Here is a 19238-nt window from a genome sequence, read left to right on the forward strand (position 1 = left end):
ATTCTATAGTGGAGTCTAGTACCAGGTGACGTGATCACATGACTCGGCAGTGTCAAAGCAGTCATGAGTCAGAGATTGATTGTAGAAGCCCAGGAAAGTTTCTCAGTAAGGTGGGAGATTAGCATCTTCAGAGGTCTTTTGTTCTCCCTAATCGTCCACTGACTTCTTCTCAGCTAGCCAGCCAGCCTAATTGCGTTCTGTCTGGTGGGCGTTCCCCAGGTGCAAACACGTTTGTAGTACAGATGCGTATAGTCAATATTCCTAACTTTAGATACAAAAATGATACATGCATACAAATAGGTTGTGATTTACTGAATGATTATTCTATCTTGCATAAAATACATTATGATTTACACAATCATATAATAATATTACTGTGAGAAATATGGAAAGCAGTGTCACAATCCTCCTGCTCTCCATTGCCCGACTAGCATCGAGGGCCACCGTTGAACCATTACTGGTACCAGGATTGGCACGCATCTTGTGGTTGACACAGAGGTCCCTTGCTGGGCGCCTACTGGCCACCGGTGATCTCCATGGAATCTGTGGGATGCTCTTCGTCACACTCAAAGGCAAGATTGCCAGTCAGGTCTGTGGTGGTGATTGTTGAGCCGTTGCAGCCCTGGCATTGGCAGTCCTTCTCCCTTTGGAGCCTCCAGAGTCATCGTGTCTGGGTCCGTCAGCTGTGGAACAGGATCAGCTTTGGCTCAGTAAAGGGCCTTGTCTTAGTCTCCGCACAATGCTGTGTTGTCTGGCTTATCCTTCCCCTTGGTACTGGAGGATTTTAAAGTATACCAAAACCTTTTGTGGCATGTCGCAGTGTCCCTTGGTATCCAAGGAGAATTCTTGCAGGAGAGCACCCACAAATTGGTGGATGTTTGACAGCTGTCTGCTCGCAGAGGAGTCGCCCTCCCTGTTAATGATGCACTCCTTGAACCAGCTAAGGCCCTGTAGAACATGCCATCTTTGGTAATGCCCACAGCTGAGCTCATGGAAAAGTGCTATTTCATTCCTGTTTAGGGATTTGAGGGGTTTTACTCCCATCCAGTTCCAAATTCCCTAATCATAATTGCAGTGAATAACAAAACTTGGCAGACAGGTTTAAGTCCGCCCCCAAGGATAGGGACTCTAAATGATTGGACCTCATAGGCAGAAAGATTTACATCACCTCTTTCTTATAGATGCAAATTGCAAAATGCACGGGCAAGTCTTGCTGTCCAAGTACTTTTTTATTAACTGGAAAGCTATGTCAAAGTTTGCAGACCAGCTGCCAAAGACCTCACATGAAGAATTTCTGGTTTTGTCACTGAGGGCTTGTAGCAGGGTGCTGCTGCAAAAGCACCTAATTAGCCCCTGCTCAGCCAGCTCCAATCAAGAGAAATAGATTGGGCTTGGTGTAACAGGCATGATGCCTGGCCTGGGGATTGGCTCCACCTGTGGGCCTGACAAGCCAGCAGTTATAAGGGCTGGGAGCCAGTATGAAGGGGGGCTGCTAGGAGAATGGACAGTCTCCTGGCTGCAGGCTGACTGCCAGCCAAAGAAGAAACTAACCCTGTAAGTCTTGTAAATAGCTCAACACTGGTGGTGGGAGAACTGTGTGTGTAAATAAAGCCACGGGTGCTGCATAACAGGAAGCCTCTCTGAGCTTTATTGGGGCAGTCAGTGGGCCCCTGAAAGAGGGGTGGGCAGAGGACCCTGTTACAGGGCTGCTTGGCGGCTAAAACATCTTCTCAGTCTGTGCTGGACACCTTGGTCAGGGTGATGGCTGCCGCAGTCACCCCTGTGATGAGGACTTCCTGGCTGCAGAGTTCGGGTATTGCCCCGATGTCCAGACTAATGAGGATTTGCCCTTTGGTAGCCACACATTGTTCTTGGACAAAACTGAGAAGATGCTGCACTCCTTCAAGGTCTCCAGGGCTATCCTGCGGTCCTTGGGGGTATATACACTGGCGGTGCAGAGGTGCCAGTACACCGTCCAGCCTTTCCTCCTCCAAGGCAACAAATCTACCCCAGAAAGAGGGTTAGATACCACGGGAGAACGCAGTTGGACCTGGCGTTTAGCCAGTTCACACACTCTCCATCAAATCCTTCCAGGCACCCATTTTGACTCCTTGTTGAACCAGTCATTGCTCCTCTGTCCTCATTTCCACCCTTTGACAGGCTGACCTGCTTTCACAATGCTTGGGACTTGATCACCACTGACAGCTGGATCCTAAGTACCATCAGATTGGGTTATGCTATCCAGTTCCTCTCCCCATATCCCTGCATCCCTCTTCAGGGATCCCTCTCATGAGATATTGCTCCTCTAGGTGGTCTACTTGCGGCTGACTTTGGGAGAGGTGGAGGAAGTTCCACCAGGACACCAGGGTCATGGCTTAACTTCCTGGTACCCAAATCCAAGGGAGGGGTAAGACCCATCATCAGTCTTCACAGCCTCACCAATTATATCGAGTACATGAGTTTCTGAATGATCACTCTCTAGACTATCCTCCCCGCATTGTCTCAGAACGACTGGTGTGTGGTTCCGGACTTTCAGGACGTGTACTTCCATCTGGGGATTTTACTGAGCCACAGAAAGTTCTGTCAGTTTGTCATGGTGGAATGCCACTTTCAGTACAGTGCTTCCATTCAGCCTCTCTTTGGCCCCTAGGTTTTGACCAAATAAATGGTCATTGTTACTATGTATCTCAGGAAGAAGGGAATTCATATTTTTCCTGTATCTGGACAATTGGTTAGTGAGGGACTGATCCAGAGAGGAAGTTCTTGCTCGCATCAGGACCACACTGCACTTGCTTGACCGTCTGGTTCTCATCCCCAACATTGTAAAGTCAATCTTTGCTCCCACTCAAAAAATTGTGTTCGTAGGGGCCCTGTTAGATTCCACAATGTTGAGAGCATTTCTGCTGACTGTTTTCAGACAGGTATTTTTCCCTGAAAAATGAGTGGTCCCTGAAGCCCTGCAGAGATAGTCCATGAGATGATTCTGAACCTCAGGCTAGTGATCAGCTATTGAAGTAATGTTCTCAATGCAGAACTGCCATAGCCTGATGGCCTCTAGGCAGATCAGTCTGGAATGTGCTCCCCTTTGTTGCCAGCTACAGTGGATAGTGTTGGACAGGGAGCCTGGTCTGACTTCTCCTCGAGAGCAGAACTGATAACATTTCCTGTTTTCCAGGCTTCAGGTTAGTTTTTGTGATGCCCCAAGCTATGGAGATGACCCAGAGGTCTCTTGTTTTCAGGCATCTCTGGGTCCATGAACAGACCCAGCTGATCTCCAGCCATGGCACAGACTGCCACCTTCTGCTGTAATTTGGACTCTTATATTAAAGCCAGCAATGAACATAATACACTCTTAGGGTTTGTTTGTCTTTTTGGAACTTATACTAGCCAGATTTTTTGGAACTCTGTTTACAGGCAGTCCTGGACAGAGCCGGTATGGCTAGTTTATAAGGTGTACCGTATTAGATGGGAAAGGTATGCGAGGCTATTAATTGTGGAGTCCAAACCCCTGCTTGTAACAATCAGTGAGTAACCCGTAAAGTTTCATAACTGTTTGTTTTTCTTCTTTTCATGGTGTCCATTTTGCATCTGATGTGGCATTAGATGGAAGGGGCATTCGATGTGCTGGGCGAATGGTGTGGGTTCCACCCTGAACAGAAGCACACAAAAAATAACTTAATAGACCCATGAGCTGGAAATCCCTCCATTCCATATATTTAGTTTAAAAAAAAAAAAACATGGCTGCAGAAATTTACCAGGCTCCAGCTCTCGCTGTGGCTCTGGTGCTTACTCAGGTGCCAGTTCTGTAGCCAGAAGGAATAGCCTCTTAAGAGATCCAAAGCCCTCACGTGAGAAAGCAATGCCCACAAACATGCACCTAAAATGCCTATACTGCCCTGGGGGAATTGCACATTTCATGAAAATGTGTAATTTGCAAGTCTTTTATATCCAGGACTTGAAAAGACAGGGAGGTATTCCTTGTGAGTAAAAACCATTAGACCGTCACTGAACCCAAGGTCTTTGAACCCCCATACATGGCCTCTTGGATCTGAAGAGTGTGAGCACTGGCTCACTGACGCATAGGGCCTCATCTTCAGTCCTGGTACTGAGGCAGACCAAGCCTGACAAGACACTATCACCTGAGAAGACACAGGGTGTGAAGAGTTCCAGAGGTAGATCCTTCTATCAAGGGGGCTTTTGGGAGATTCAAACTGACTCATGAATCCAGACCTACGATCCCTCCCATTTAGGAATCATTTAACCCTTTTCAGGCATCCATGGTCCTTCATCACCATGGCCCAGTCATTGTGTCCATGAGCCACAGCAGGCTATTCCGTCAACTTTCACATAGTGCCTACTTCCAAGCCCTTTCTTCATCCCTCTTCAGGGATCCTTCTCACGAGTATCTATTGCAGGGGTGGCCAGCCTGTGGCTCTGGAGCTGTATGCAGCTCTTTAGAGGTTAATATGCCGCTCCTTGCATAGGCACTGATTCCGGGGCTGGAGCTATAGATGCTGGGGAGTGCTCACTGCTTAACCCCCTGCTCTGCCCCAAGTCCTGCCCCCATTCCATCTCTTCCCCCAAGGCCCCTGCCCTTTCCCTGAGCCTGCCATGCCCTCGCTCCTTCCCCCTCCCCCCCCATAGCCTCCTGCACACATGAAATAGCTGACTGGGGTAGGGGAATAGCGCCGATTGGATGGGGCTCCCGGGAGGCGCTGGGGAGCGGATGTATTACTGTGGCTCTCTGGCAATGTACATTGGTAAATTCTGGCTCCTTCTCAGGCTCAGGTTAGCCACCCCAGATTTATTATGTCAAGAGATTTCTCTTGCTTCTGTCTCCTGGTGCTATAAAGGGACACTCCTCAATATCCGGGTAATGGGTTCTGTAGCAAATACTTCTTTATCCCAATAAAGCCCATGGCTTATCTCCCCCAGGACAGGTTTGAGAACTTGACAGCTCTAACTACACAGCTGAAGTCAAATCCAATGACCAAAGCATGGACTTGTACTTTGGTGCATGCAATTCTGGTTAATGTCCATGTACACCACCCTCAAGCAGCAAGTGCACATGCCTTTCTGTGTGCCTGAATTTTTATTTCCATCTCTGTATTGGTGGAAAGACCCTGTGAATGCCTTCTGTCCAAAACTATAGTTTTGGATGGCAGGCTCACCTGGGGGATCTCCAGGTGCACGGACAGCACAAGAAGTGTGAATGCATATCAGCCTCCTAGAGCTCAGAGCTGTGTGCAAAACTTTGAGTCCTTACTCCCTAGCATCAAGGGACTGACAAGCCAAATAATGACTGAGACTACAACCTCCATTTTCTACATCAGCAAACAGAGTAGGCAGGGTGTTCCCTGGTATATGAAGAAGCAATCAGATGTGGAACTGGTGCATCAGATGCCAAAGTGGCTGTCCACTTACCTGGTCTGCAGACAACTTGAGCAGATGCTTCTCCTCAAACCAGGAGTGTGAGATCAAGGACTCCATCCTTCAAGACATCTGTTCCGAATGTGACTCCTTGAATGGTCCTATTTGTAACATAAGAAGAAATATGAAGTGTAAATGCTCTTCAATAGTAGAGGCAGGAGTGCCCTGTCTGATCCCTTTTTAATCTTGTGGACCTGGAGCCTTATGTCTGGTCTGGTCCCGCTTATGCTGCAGTCTGCACTTTTTCACAATTGAAGTTTTCTGCTCAGCATCTGATTTTTCTGTGTTTCCTAGAGGAAGACAAGGATTTTAAAGGGCACCTTGGGAGGAGGTTGACAATGCCACTGGCACTGACCCTGGATTCCTGGGGCTGTTGATGCCTGTAACTCGGGATCAGAGTTTGGGCACACTGACTGCTCCATCAAGAAGGCCCTCAAATGGAACTTTGTGGAGCACTTGGTTTGATTTGAGAAAGATCTGCATATTTTGCAGCTATTTGGAATGTGTCCCTCATCGAAATAGAATAAACGCCTTGTGTGGCTGTCATTCAAAGGTATGATGGCCTTGTAGGGGGTGATTCTTAAATCCCAGGGAACTGGTGTTTGAATGTTGAGTGTTTGGTGGCTAAGTTCTTTCCTTGCTAAAGATCCCAAATCCAGGAAAATAAAGCCTAATGCTATCACTGATTTACAAACTGCTATTTATCTAAGAACTATGTACAACAAGAAAACAGGTGTTCTGAGTCTGAGCTGCTCCAGCTTGCATCAGGGGCAGTAAGAAGGACCTTGTTGTGATCAGACAGCTCCATCCTTCATACTCTCACCAGAGCTCACAAGGTTGCCATCCCAATGGATCCTGCTGACTAGGATGTTTTCTGATGCATGATGACTGGACACTCAAATACTAGCTGTGGAATGTGTACATGGTTTACACACATCAAACATCAGTTACTATGCCAGTAAGTAACATCTCTTTCTCAGAGTGCTCTACAAGATAAGGTATAACTTGGACAAGCTCATTTTGATAGCTGTTCTGGTTCCCAGACATGTTAAACCTCTCAAATTCCCATCCCAAGGTCTCTCCCCTGCTGCTGGTTTGGCTCTTACAGAGTGACTGTAGGTTCCTGCATCCAGATCTGAAGTCTCTACATATCACTGTTTGGCTGCTGGATGGTTGTCCACTTTAGAACAGTCATGCACCTCATCTGTCTGTGATAGTCTGGTAAAGAGTAGGAAGGTCTACAAGGCAGACTTCCCTGGCAAGATGAACAAGGTTTTCATTCTGTTGCTGACGGAAGGCCTTCATTAGGTACAAATGTCTGATGCTGAAAGTCCTAGAATATCTGTTGGAATTGAAACAAAGTGACCCCTACCACCAAGCTCAGTCAAAGTGCATTTACCGTCAGTCTCTGCACACTATCTACCAATAAAAAGCCATACAGTTCCACCCAACTGTAGGGTCTCTTGAAAGGTCTGATTTAAGGATCTGATTCCTCCGTGGGACGTTAACTTTTGGACCTTTTGCACTGCCTCCCTTGTCTCCTGAGCTTATGATGCTTATTCCCTGATACACCTATCAAGTAAAATATCTACCTTGGTTGTAATTGATGCATTGACGGCTGACCCTCCTTCTTCAAGTAGCATCCATATACATGCTCCACTGTAGATGTGCTTGTGTCCCTGCTCTGCTGATTAGAGAAACTCGGTACTAGTGTCCGTTAGGCCCTCACATGCTTTTTGTCTTCTCCGGCCGTGCCAACGTATCTAGTCAGCACATGGGGGCTAATCCCCCTTGGTTCTTTCTGAACCGACCCGGGCTAGAGATGGAGATATTGCTTTCAATTTTGCATTTCTATAGTTAGTCTGCTAGTACTTAATATAGTTATACTTAAAGTTATTCCCTTTTTCTTATCTTTTCTCCCCCCAAAAATCCTGCTTTTTCCCCGTATTGGAGACCCTTCCCCCAACAGGGTATGTCCAATTCACCAGGCTTCAAGAGGTGCCTCTCTTGCAAAGAGATGATCCCTGTCGCAGACAAGCACTCCCAATGCATATGCTGCCTCGGAGAAGGCCACATTCAATGAAAGTGTGGTCTCTGCCAGCAACTCAAGCCCAGGTCTTGTAAGAGCTCAAACAGAAGTTCATCTTCATGGAGGCGGCTCTCCGGACCCGCGACACGAGTCACCTGGCAGATGTCTTCCCCACAGTCCTCAACATCTAAAGGCTGTGGGTTGAGAAACAAGACACTGACCCCACTCCTAAATCATTGAAAAAGAGAGTGAGGAGTCTTCACAGTGAGCCCTGAGATAGCTGCAAACAATCTCGAGAACATTCGGTACCCTCAGTACCATTGGCACCAAGACAATCTCAGCCCGGTACGGCTCATGGAAATCTACAGTAGCAGGCACCCTTGACAAGCCTGTGAACGCAATGGGCACAGGCACCGAGTCAACAGCACTGAGGGACAAGGACAGGAGTAAGCAGGCCACTAAAAAGACATTGCTGGTAGACGATTCTCCATAGGTACTGTTGTCAGTGCCTCATCCAGCACCAGAGTGATTGGTCTGGGCAAGATCCCCATCCCCCTGGTACCGCCAATGGCACTGAGTTGGTCAGTACCGCTGGAATTCTGGCACTCAAGGGGCCTCCATGTATCTCCGTGTACCAGAGTCTCCTCTTCACAGTACTGGGACCTCCGCACTGAGTCTTCTCTGCTGTCCTGCCGTGCCCTCCACTCTCTAGTGTGGTCTTGGATAGAGAACTGAAGGAGGTGTCAAGTACTTCTCCCAAGCTCCTTATGGTGCCCAATATTAACAGGGCCCCTGAGCCATACCCTCAGATGGCCCCACCAGCATCATCTTGGTATAGCCACCCACTACCATGTTCTGTGCCACCACCACCCCAGTGGCTATACAGGGACCCTTGGGCCATATATCACCACCTTGTTTCTCAAGCTTCTAGCCCCACCCAGGAACCCTGGGTGCACCCCTTCAACCGTGCCCTTCAGAGCGTCAGAACCTCCAGAAGAAATGCGGAGGAACAGGAGGGTCGTGTTGAGGAAGAGATGACCGTGAAGATCACATCCTCCTCCTTCCTGGATAAGGCCATCGTGCTTCCCCCCACCATTTCTGGCTGATGACTTTCGCCTCTTCCACGACCTAGTGAAGCGAGTGACATGCACTATCCAGTTACCACTAGAAGAAGTCAGAGACACCCACCATCGTCTCCTTGACATACTCCTTTCATCCTCAAAAATCGCCCTACCTATTAATGAAGTCACTCTGGACCCTGCAAAACCCATGTGGCCAACCCCAGTGTTTCAGCATCTACTTGCTTTCAAGCGGGTGAGCAAAAAATATGTCCCAGCGAGGGAGACTGAATTCCTCTTCTCCCACCCTCCATCCACCTCCATTGTGGTGGACACTAATTCCTGCGGCCGTCAACACCAGATGAGATCCACTCCCTACAGTAGAGACTGGAAGAGTTTGGACCTTTTCAGGAGGAAGCGTACTCCTCGGCCAGGCTTCAGTTTCAAATTGCCAATTACCAAGCCCTGATGGTGAAATATGACTATGTAAACTATTAGAAACTGAACAGTTTTATTGAGCAGCTGCCCGAGTCGCACTGCAACTAATTTAAGGCCATCATCCAACAGGGATAGTTTGTGGCCAAGGCTACATTACAGTCTGCCCTCGATACAGCTGACACAGCAGCCAGGTCCATCTCCATAGCTGTGGTGATGGACAAAAGAGAAAATTTAGTCCACAGTCCCAGCACAAACCATGCACCTCCCAATACCCAGCTCAGCATTACTACAAGTCACAGAGAAAGACAAATAAATTTTCGAGGAGTAAGCCATCTAGCCCGCAGTCTTCTTAGTCCCAGCCATCTATGTCCAAGCACCAATTTTGATGTGTTGGTCAAGTCATTGATAGAACACTCCCCCAGCTGCTATGGCTGATCACCACTGTCCAGCCATTTTGCCACCAGCTGGCAGTGTTCTGCAGCACCTGAAAACACATAATATCGGACCGATGGACATCATTTGCAATGGGCACTCTATCCATTTTACCTCCCGCCCTCTCCACAACGTTCTTCCCTGTCCCTCTTCAGGGACCCTTCTCAAAAGAGTTTACTACGACAAGACGTAGATAGTCTCCTCCAGATAGGAGCCATAGAACCAGTACCTCAACATCTATGAGGCAAAGGGTTCTACTCTCACTATATTTCCTAATAACCAAGAGGAAAGGACGTTGGAGACCCATACTAGACCTCAGAGCACTGAACAAATTTGTCAAAGCTCAAAAATTCAAGATGGTCACTCTAACAACAATCATTCCAGCATTGGAACAGGGAGACTGGTTTTTGGTCCTTGATCTTCGTCAAGGTTCCTTCCCCACTCTGAACTCTAGGGTACAGATGTGGGGACCTGCATGAAAACCTCCTAAGCTTACTTTTACCGGCTTAGGTTAAAACTTCCCCAATGTACAAATTAATTTTACCCTTGGATTTCCACTGCCACCACCAAACTTTATCTGGGTTTACTGGGAAACGTAGTTTGGACACGTCTTTCCCCCCAAAATCCTCCCAACCCTTGCACCCCGCTTCCTGGGGAAGGTTTGGTAAAAATCCTCACCAATTTGCATAGGTGACCCCAGACCCAAACCCTTGGATCTTAGAACAATGAAAAAGCATTCAGTTTTCTTACAAGAAGACTTTTAATAGAAGTAAAGGAATCACCTCTGTAAAATCAGGATGGTAGATACCTTACAGGGTAATTAGATTCAAAACATAGAGAATCCCTCTAGGCAAAACCTTAAGTTACAAAAAAGACACACAGACAGGAATAGTCATTCTATTCAGCGAAGTTCTTTTCTCAGCCATTTAAAGAAATCATAATCTAACACATACCTAGCTAGATTACTTACTAAAAGTTCTAAGACTCCATTCCTGTTCTGTCCCCGCAAAAGCAGCATACAGACAGACACAGACCCTTTGTTTCTCTCCCTCCTTCCAGCTTTTGAAAGTATCTTGTCTCCTAATTGGTCATTTTGGTCAGGTGCAGGCAAGGTTACCTTTAGCTTCTTAACCCTTTACAGGTGAGAGGATTTTTCCTCTGGCCAGGAGGGATTTTAAAGGGGTTTACCCTTCCCTTTATATTTATGACAATCTTCAAGACATCTTCTTATTTCAGTCCTACCAACTCACAGACAATTCCTCAGATCCACTCTAGGACAAGACTACTACCAGTACAGGGTATTCACCTTCGGGCTGTCATCGGCCCCGAGAGTATTTTCCACAGTTCTCACAGTAGTAGCCACACACTTACACTCCCAAGGGATCATGGTTTACCCTTATCTGGTTGATTGCCTCCTCAGAACCTGGCCTCTCCAAGAGGCTCACCGAATCACAGAACTGGGACTACAGATCAACTCTCAATGAAACTCCTGGAATTTATAGTCACCGACCTCAACTTGTTATAGGCCAGAGCTCTCCTGCCTCAACATAGATTCTTGTCTCTGGCCACACTCCTAGAGACCATTCAAAGCAGTCTGCAAATATCAGCCAGACACTGCCTCCAACTCTTGGGGCATATGGCAACGGGCACAAGGGTAATACATCAGGCCAGGCTTCCCGTGCAATGTCTCCAGATGTGGTTCAGCTCAGTTTACAGATCAAAGAGGGACAGACTAGACAAACCCCTGTCACCGCCCACCAGGATCAAAAACTCCTTAGATTAGTGGAAGGACCCAGCCAACATTTGCAAAGGGATTCTCTTCTCACAACCACCTACCCCATTGTTGGTTCTCACCACTGATGTATTGCTCATAAGGTGGGGTTCGCATCTAAATGACCTCACGATACAGAGATATCCTTTTACATCAACCTCCTTGAGCTAAGGGCGGTCAGGAATGCCTGTGTGCATTTCCTCCCCCCGATCAAAGGATCTCACACGAGAGGCCTAACAGACAACATAGCCTGTATGTACTACATAAATTGACAAGGGGTAGCCAGGTCACCTTTGTGGGGGATAGGGATTCCAAGTGTCCCTTCTCTGAATTTTTGTGTAAATCACTTGGTGGTGGCAGCGATACCATCCAAGGACAAGGAAAAGAATTTGTGTCTGGGGAAAGTTTTAACCTAAGCTGGTAGAATATAAGCCTAGGGGGTCTTCCATACGGGTCCCCACATCTGTACCCCAGAGTTCAGTGTGTGTGTGTGTGGGGGGAACCCTGATAGTTCCTATCTCAGAAATTTATAGAGTGGCGACATGGGCGTCTGTCCACACCTTCGCAGAACATTATGTGATCACTGGGGACTCTGCCTCTGATGCTCTCTTTGGCTCCACAGTATTGTCATCTGTAACTGATCTGACTCTGAAGTCCCAACCCGCTAATAGGGATATTGCTCGGGTGTCATCTACAGTAGAGCACCCATAGGGATACTGCTCGAAGAAGAATTTACTCACCTTGTGCAATAATGATGGTTCTTTGAGATGTGTGTCCATATGGATGCTCCACAGTTCACCTTCCTACCCTCTACTTCAGAGTTTTTGTCATTGACTCTGCAGTAGAGAAGGAACGGAGGGGTGTTAGCTCATGTGCGCTGACTAGCCTTGTAGCAAGGCACGAGGAGAAACAACCCATGTACGGGCTTAATGGACATTGCTACCGAAGTTCTCCGATCAGCAGCGCAGGAATGCAAGCACACTCATAGGGGGACATATCTTAAAGAACCATTGTTATGCACAAGGTGAGTAACTTCTTATGCAGTCTTCTCTCCAGACAATGTGTCCTTAAGAGCATATCCAAACTTCTTTCCAAAGGTAGTCGTAGAGTTTCTTTTGACCAACAAATCCACCTGCCAGAGTTCTTTCCTAAAACTTCATGTCTCCAAGGTGGAAGCCACTCTGCACAATTGAGATGTTGGAAAGGCATTCTGTTTGCAGAGAACAAACAAAACCGTTCATGTCTTTACCTAGACTGCTTCCATTACAGAGAAGATATGGCTTTGCCTTCGAGCAATCCAGAGACTATTGAACTGGATTTTTGATTGCATGAGGACTTGCTGTGGAGTGGCCAATCTGAGATCACACCCCCTCTGAGATCACTCCACCGGGACTCAAGCAGCCTCAGCAGTATTGTTAAGGAACACACATATTTCTGACATAAGCAAAGCAGCCACCTGAGGATCCATTCACATGTTCACAAAACAGTGCTATTACTGAAGCCTGCAAGCTGAGTGCTGTGTTTGCAAGGCTGTGCTGTAGCATGTTCTTCTGAAGACTCTAAGCTTCCTCAGCCATTGCATCCTTTCACTTGAAGAGAATGAGATGTCACATATCTACAGTAACTGGAGGAGTTCAAGGTGTTTTGTCCATATACTCACATTCCACAACCAGTCATCCATTTCCTCGACCTCAGAGTCCTTTACTCAGGATTCTGCAGTTGGGACAAAACTGAGAGGCGGTGGGCATGCTCTGCCCTTTTATGCCCTTGTCATTAAGCACAAAGATTCTCGGGGTACATGAGCACCATACAGACACTGCTGGCCAAAAGACTCTGAACTGAAGTCCATAGATTCCATACACGCCATTAGTGAAATGTGCATGTGGGCAACACATCTGAAACTCCAGTTGCAGTACAGGTGAGAAACCAGATGTCTCCTGGTTTGGAGACCAATTGGATAAGATACATGGTGCATCCATACCAAATCAGTCCTTCCTATTGCCATAAAGTGCCTTGAGAAGGCACAGGAAGTCTTAACTGGTAGAAATGCTCCTTTTGTCCAGAAGTACTAGTCACAGACATTCCCAAGTTAGGATGGCCAGGAAAACTGTGGCTCAGATAGTAAATCCAGAGGTGTCAGCAAAACCCCTAAGAGCACACCATGGCAGTCTGAGTCTAGGAGACACAATATTCCACTTCTCAAGAGAATGGTCTCTCTTAACCAGGGATAAATAGATGAAAGGAGCTAAGGGCTCCATCCCATCCCTTCTTAATCCAATCACCCATTTTGAAAAATCCTATCAAATACAAGCTCTCAAAAGATCTCACATCTTTTGGATATAAAAACACACAATTGATTCCCTCAGACTAAAGGTTCTTAAGTGTATATTTGAATTCGTCTTTGTCCAGAAAGGCAGAGGAGGGATCAGAGCTGTCCTGGGTTTCAAGTCTTCAGTCTTAACTAACCCAAAAAATTTAGTGTCAACAAATTTGCTTTTCTCTACTAAAGTCTTTTTTTCCTGATTATTAATATTTTAATACCAGTTTTAGTATGGGTTCTTGAGGGGGCAGTGCTATTAATCTCCTTTAATATTGAGTATTGATCATTTATTTCTGCGCATGGTTTTGTTTTTATGCAATGTTTGTTACATGACAGAATCCTACCTCTTGCTCTGTGACTTAGATTTTACAAAAGCTAATGTTTGTCACAAAGACTATTTTGTAAACAAAGTAAATTTTATCTGCCTGTTTGTTATCCACTGCTCTGATTTTCTCAAAAACTGTAATAGTTTGGAGGGGCACAATTTTCTAGAATCTGAGCGAGTTTCTACCTATCATATTATATTTTCATAGGCTATTTTATGTCATTATCTGTCAATTCATTAAAATACAAACGTTCTGTGGAACCACAGAATTCTGCCTGCCAGAAACCTGCTTGGTCACCTGACAGCTTGCCCACGCGGCTCTTAGTCAGCATGTGCTTCCAGAGTCCCAGTTCCTCATTCATTTGCCTGGTGGGTTGATGGTGAGCTCAGTCTGGAAGTCTTGGGAGTCCCAGGACCCTAAGACTCTTTGCAAATGGGAGACTATAGTCTAGGGCTCTTGGCAGAAGTGGATGGGAAACTGTAATTCTATTTCATGGAGAATCTCAGAAGTTTTGATTTCCATTCCAAATTGGAACAGAACCAGATTTTGACATCTCAGTCTTCTACAAATCAGACTTACCATTCTCCACCTAGCTCTGTTGGCTACTTTTCAGTCCTTTCATATACAAGCTAATGTTAATGATAGCTATCATGGTTATGGTACAGAATACAGTATAGTCACCGCCACCAAAATAAAAGCTCTTTAATTTTCTGTTTGCTTCAATTTCTGTGGAAAATTTCCCCTAAGTTCAGGAATCCTATGTTGATGCTTACAGAATGTCAAAAGTGCATATTAACAGGCTTTTACTATGTTTTCAATATATATCAAAGATACTTATAGTATACTATTAACTGCCACAGAATAGTGAAGCTTTTCTTATTTTCAGAGTGCTTTCTTTTACACCCAAAAGAAGTGTGCTGGAGCAGGATGTGGACAGCCGGCAGAGTGTGCCGGAACAGGATGTGGCCAGTCCACATAGCTTATTAATGGGAGAAAATTTCAGAGACATTTGCAATAGCTCTCAAATGATTTTGGAAAATAATCAGTGTGGTAAGTATTTCTACCATTTTTTGGTAAATTGTGAAAACTTGAAAAACAAATTTCCATGAAAAGATAAAATATAGGTGAAGGTTGAATCTTTAAATTATGGCATACTGAAAAATGTGTGCAATATGTAAACATCTTCATTTCCAGTTTAAACTGCTTTTTACCAAAAAAAAGTCCCAGGTTTTAAAAAAATGTATCATTTGTGTTTTTCCGATTTTTTTCACTGTACTTTTGTATCATTCAAATATATAAAAATAGCTTGTTAGGAAAATACAATACATTTCATGAGATACACATATTATGTGATACATTGGTCTGTGTAAAAAGAAAAGGAGTACTTGTGGCACCTTAGAGACTAACCAATTTATTTGAGCATAAGCTTTCGTGAGCTACAGCTCATGTTGAAGTAAGGCTATGTATTAGTCTAGAAGATACACACAATAAACAAAGAGGTATGCACACAAGCTCTGAACGTACTGATGAATCTCATGCCCACCATGTACACATTTCAAGCTGGTAGCAGATAATGGTTTAAGTATCTGGCACACTGAAATGAAAAGAAAATGAAAATCTGTATCAGAATACATTTCAGAACACAAGGCAATATTTGAAAGTTTACAAAAAAGGAAAAACGAGAAAAGGATGAAGTAGAGTGTATGTGCTGCAAATGGTGTGGCCCAGTTATTAAATGTAAATATTTATAGGCTAATGTTTCTAAGTCTACAACAGTAAACTCTTTATTCAAATGAAAAGTTTTATTTGGAGATCAGAGATATATTCTTTTAAACTCAGAGGTGGCTTTGTGTTTTGAGTTCTGTTTTAGTTCGGCAGAAAACCACATTTAATTCCATTAATCAAAGTATTAATCTACTGACTACTTTTTCCCCCATCCTTCCATCCACCAAAATAAATCCCGATATTTGCCCAGAAAAATTAAGTTTTTTTCCCACCAATCTTCACCAGTCTTTGTTGTAGTAATAAACCAATAAATTCAGAAGAAAATATAAATAAAAATCTGAAAACAAAGGTCCCTAGCAATATGTTAGTATTCTGAACTGCTGCAGTGAAGCAATAGATACAGTAGATATACTGTAGATTACTTGGTAATGTACACTAATGTGGGATTCTTCCAATTCTGCTGCACAGCTGCTCTCCTCGTTCAATATTAATGTGTAGTACCTCCCAACTGTGGATTTCAAAGGCATTCCAATGTTACTGGAGGCTCCAGGACAAAGTCCTGTCCTTCAGCTCAGGCCACCAGAGTTTTGCCTCCTGTGACAGAACAAGTTGATGGTTCCATTTCTCCTGATCATTTTGGTTTATAACTTTAATTTTTATTTGTTTTTCTTGCAGTAGAGACTTCATTTTGACTTCTAGCTCCTCTCTCCCTCTCCTGAGGTGAGGAGTTACTGCAGTATTGAGGCTCTAATTTTGGCTTCTCTGATACAGCACCTCTTGGGTGTGAGCAGGCTCCTTCTGCCCCTCACTTAGGCAGCAGTGAAGCCCTGCAAGCATTGAGCCAAGTCCAAGAGGTGCTATAGGTGGCTTTCCAGGAGCCTCGGAAGGCAAGGTATGCCCTGCAGCCACAAGTTGTCAATCCTTGCTCTGCTAGGATATGGGCTTAAAAGGCAGAGTTATGTCCTGCAGCTGTAAGCCACCAACCCTTGCACTGGTACGGCATAGAGTTTTGAATTGGAGAGAGGTATAGGTCCTCAAAACATGCATAAAGCAGCAACTCCATAGTGGGAGGTTAGATCAGGAGCATGAGCATTCTCACAGAGGGGAGAAACCCTCACAGCCTGCTCAAGGATAAGTCTTGCAAACTCTAGAGAGTCCCAAAAAGGCAAAAGCAAGCATTGCCTTAATAAGGTGTCAGTTCATTTTGTTGATTAGCAAGTGGTGTGAATGTCAGTGTTTAAACCCTGACTTCCTTTGTCTTCCCACCCCGAGGGAAATGTTTGCTTGAACCTCTTCCCCTCCACAGAGGTTCTTTCGTAGTGCTCTGTATTGGTCTTACTGACCCTCCCCCATCTGATAGCCTGTCTGGGCCTGCTAAGAAGCCTGTTACTCCTGTGAGGATTTGCATCAGGTTTGTTGATCAATATATTCAGGTTAACATATACATATACATGTAATAATTAGGGCTGTCAGTTGCAGTTAACGCATGTGATTAACTCAAAAAAATTAATCGTGATTACAAAAATTAATCACAATCACACTTATAACAATAGAATGCCAATTGAAATTTAGTAAATATTTTTGCATGTTTTTCTACATTTTCAATGTTGATTTCAGTTACAATGCAGAACACAAAGTTCATAGTGCTCACTTTATGTTATTATTTTTGGTTACAAATATATGCACTGTTAAAATGATAAATAAAAGAAATAGTATTTTTCAATTCACTTCATACAAGTACAGAGAGCCTCCGCTGGCTCATTACAGAAGCAGATTTGCCTCTCCTGGAATTGACACCACCTCATCTACTGTTGGGAGTGGACTACATCCACCCTGATCGAATTGGCCCTGTCAACACTGGTTCTCCACTTGTGAGGTAACTCCCTTCTCTTCTTGTGTCAGTGTATTTATGTCAGCATCTGTAACTTTCACTTCATGCATCTGAAGAAGTGAGGTTTTTACCCATGAAAAGCTTTTGCTCAAATAAATCTGTTAGTCTTTAAGGTGCCACCGGACTCCTTGTTTTTGTGGATACAGACTAACACAGCTACCCCCAATACATGACATTAAATGATATTCTACACCACTGGTGGTCAGCCTGCAGCACGTGGCCCATTAGGGTAATCTGCTGGTGGGCCATGAGATTGTTTGTTTACATTGACCATCCGGAGGCACGGCTGCCCTCAGCTCCCAGTGCCTGTGGTTCGTTGTTCCCAGCGAATGGGAGCCGCAGGAAGCAGCACGGGCATAGCATTTATTCCCCAAGTTTAAATCAATTTAAACATCAGAGCCAATCTTTGGGAGTACTAGCAGTCTTGTGGGCAGAGAAGACTGCTATATCTCCTATATCTCCTATAGCAATATCTGTTAGCTGTCCTGTGGCCAATGGTGTGGAAATTCACCAAATTCTACAAATTGGTCATCCAGTCTTCAACCAGTGATGTTTGTGGCAGAAATTTTCTCTACACCATAATTAGGGCTGTTAAGCGATTAAAAAAATTAATCGCAATAAATCGCGCTGTTAAACAACAATAGAATACCATTTATTTTAAATATTTTTGAATGTTTACTGCATTTTCACTTACAACACAGAATACAAAGTGTACAGTGCTCACTTTATATTTATTTTTGATTACAAATATTTGCACTGTAAAAAAAAATTGTATTTTTCAATTCACCTCATACAAGTACTGTTGTGCAATCTCTTTTTATCATGAAAGTTGAACTTACAAATGTAGAATTATGTACAAAAAAACCTGCATTCAAAAACAAAACAATGTAAAACTTTAGAGCCTACAAGTCCACTCAGTCCTACTTCTTGTTCAGTCACTCAGACATACAAGGTTGGTTACAATTTGCAGGAGATAGTGCTGCCTGCTTCTTGTTTACAATGTCACCTGAAAGTGAGAACAGGCGTTCACGTGGCACTTTTGTAGCCAGCATTGCAAGATATTTACATGCCAGATATGCTAAACGTTTACATGCCAGATATGCTAAACACTTTTGTAGCCAGCATTGCAAGATATTTACATGCCCCATCTGGCATGTAAATATCTTGCAACACTGGCTACAAAAGTGCCATGTGAACGCCTGTTCTCCCTTTCAGGTGACATAGTAAATAAGAAGCGGGCAGCATTAGCTCCCATCAATGTAAACAAACTTGTTTGTCTTAGCAGTTGGAAGGATAAGAAGTAGGACTGAGTGGACTTGTAGGCTCTAAAGATTTACGCTGTTTTGTTTTTGAGTGCAGTTACACTTGCACAATAAAGAGAGTGCACCTCAGTATTTGTATGAGGTGACATGAAAAATACTATTTCTTTTGTTTATCATTTTTACAGTGCATATATTTGTAATCAAAAAATAATATAAAGTGAGCACTGTGAACTTTGTATTCTGTGTTGTAATTGAAATCAATATTAAAAATGTAGAAAAACATCCAAAATATTTAATAAATTTCTATTGATATTCTATTGTTATAAGTGCGATTAATTTTTTTAGTTAATTGCGTGAGTTAACTGCGATTAATTGACAGCCCTAACCATAATGCCTTACTAAGGTGATGAGCGTATTTATTTTCCTAATATTTGGATATCCAGAGTGAAAAGAATGCTGCTGCTTCTCACTCTGGATGCGCGCGGTTGTGGAAATCCCATCATAACAGATCTGTGGACCTTAGTATAATGAATAATAGGAAATTTATCCAAGTTTA

The 19238-nt window shown here is 44.3% G+C and overlaps 1 protein-coding gene across 1 annotated transcript in view; it reads left to right on the plus strand.

Moving 5' to 3' along the window:
• TDRD12 (tudor domain containing 12) overlaps positions 1 to 19238 on the plus strand; it is a 119184-nt gene that overhangs the window by 87032 nt on the left and 12914 nt on the right. The window contains exon 27 of the mRNA XM_077831038.1: positions 14691 to 14854. Within this exon, the coding sequence (XP_077687164.1) occupies positions 14691 to 14854 (164 nt within the window). The remainder of the gene's footprint in view (positions 1 to 14690; positions 14855 to 19238) is intronic.

This window comes from Eretmochelys imbricata, chromosome 12, assembly GCF_965152235.1.
Source record: "Eretmochelys imbricata isolate rEreImb1 chromosome 12, rEreImb1.hap1, whole genome shotgun sequence".
In the NCBI taxonomy this organism is placed as follows: Eukaryota; Metazoa; Chordata; order Testudines; family Cheloniidae; genus Eretmochelys; species Eretmochelys imbricata.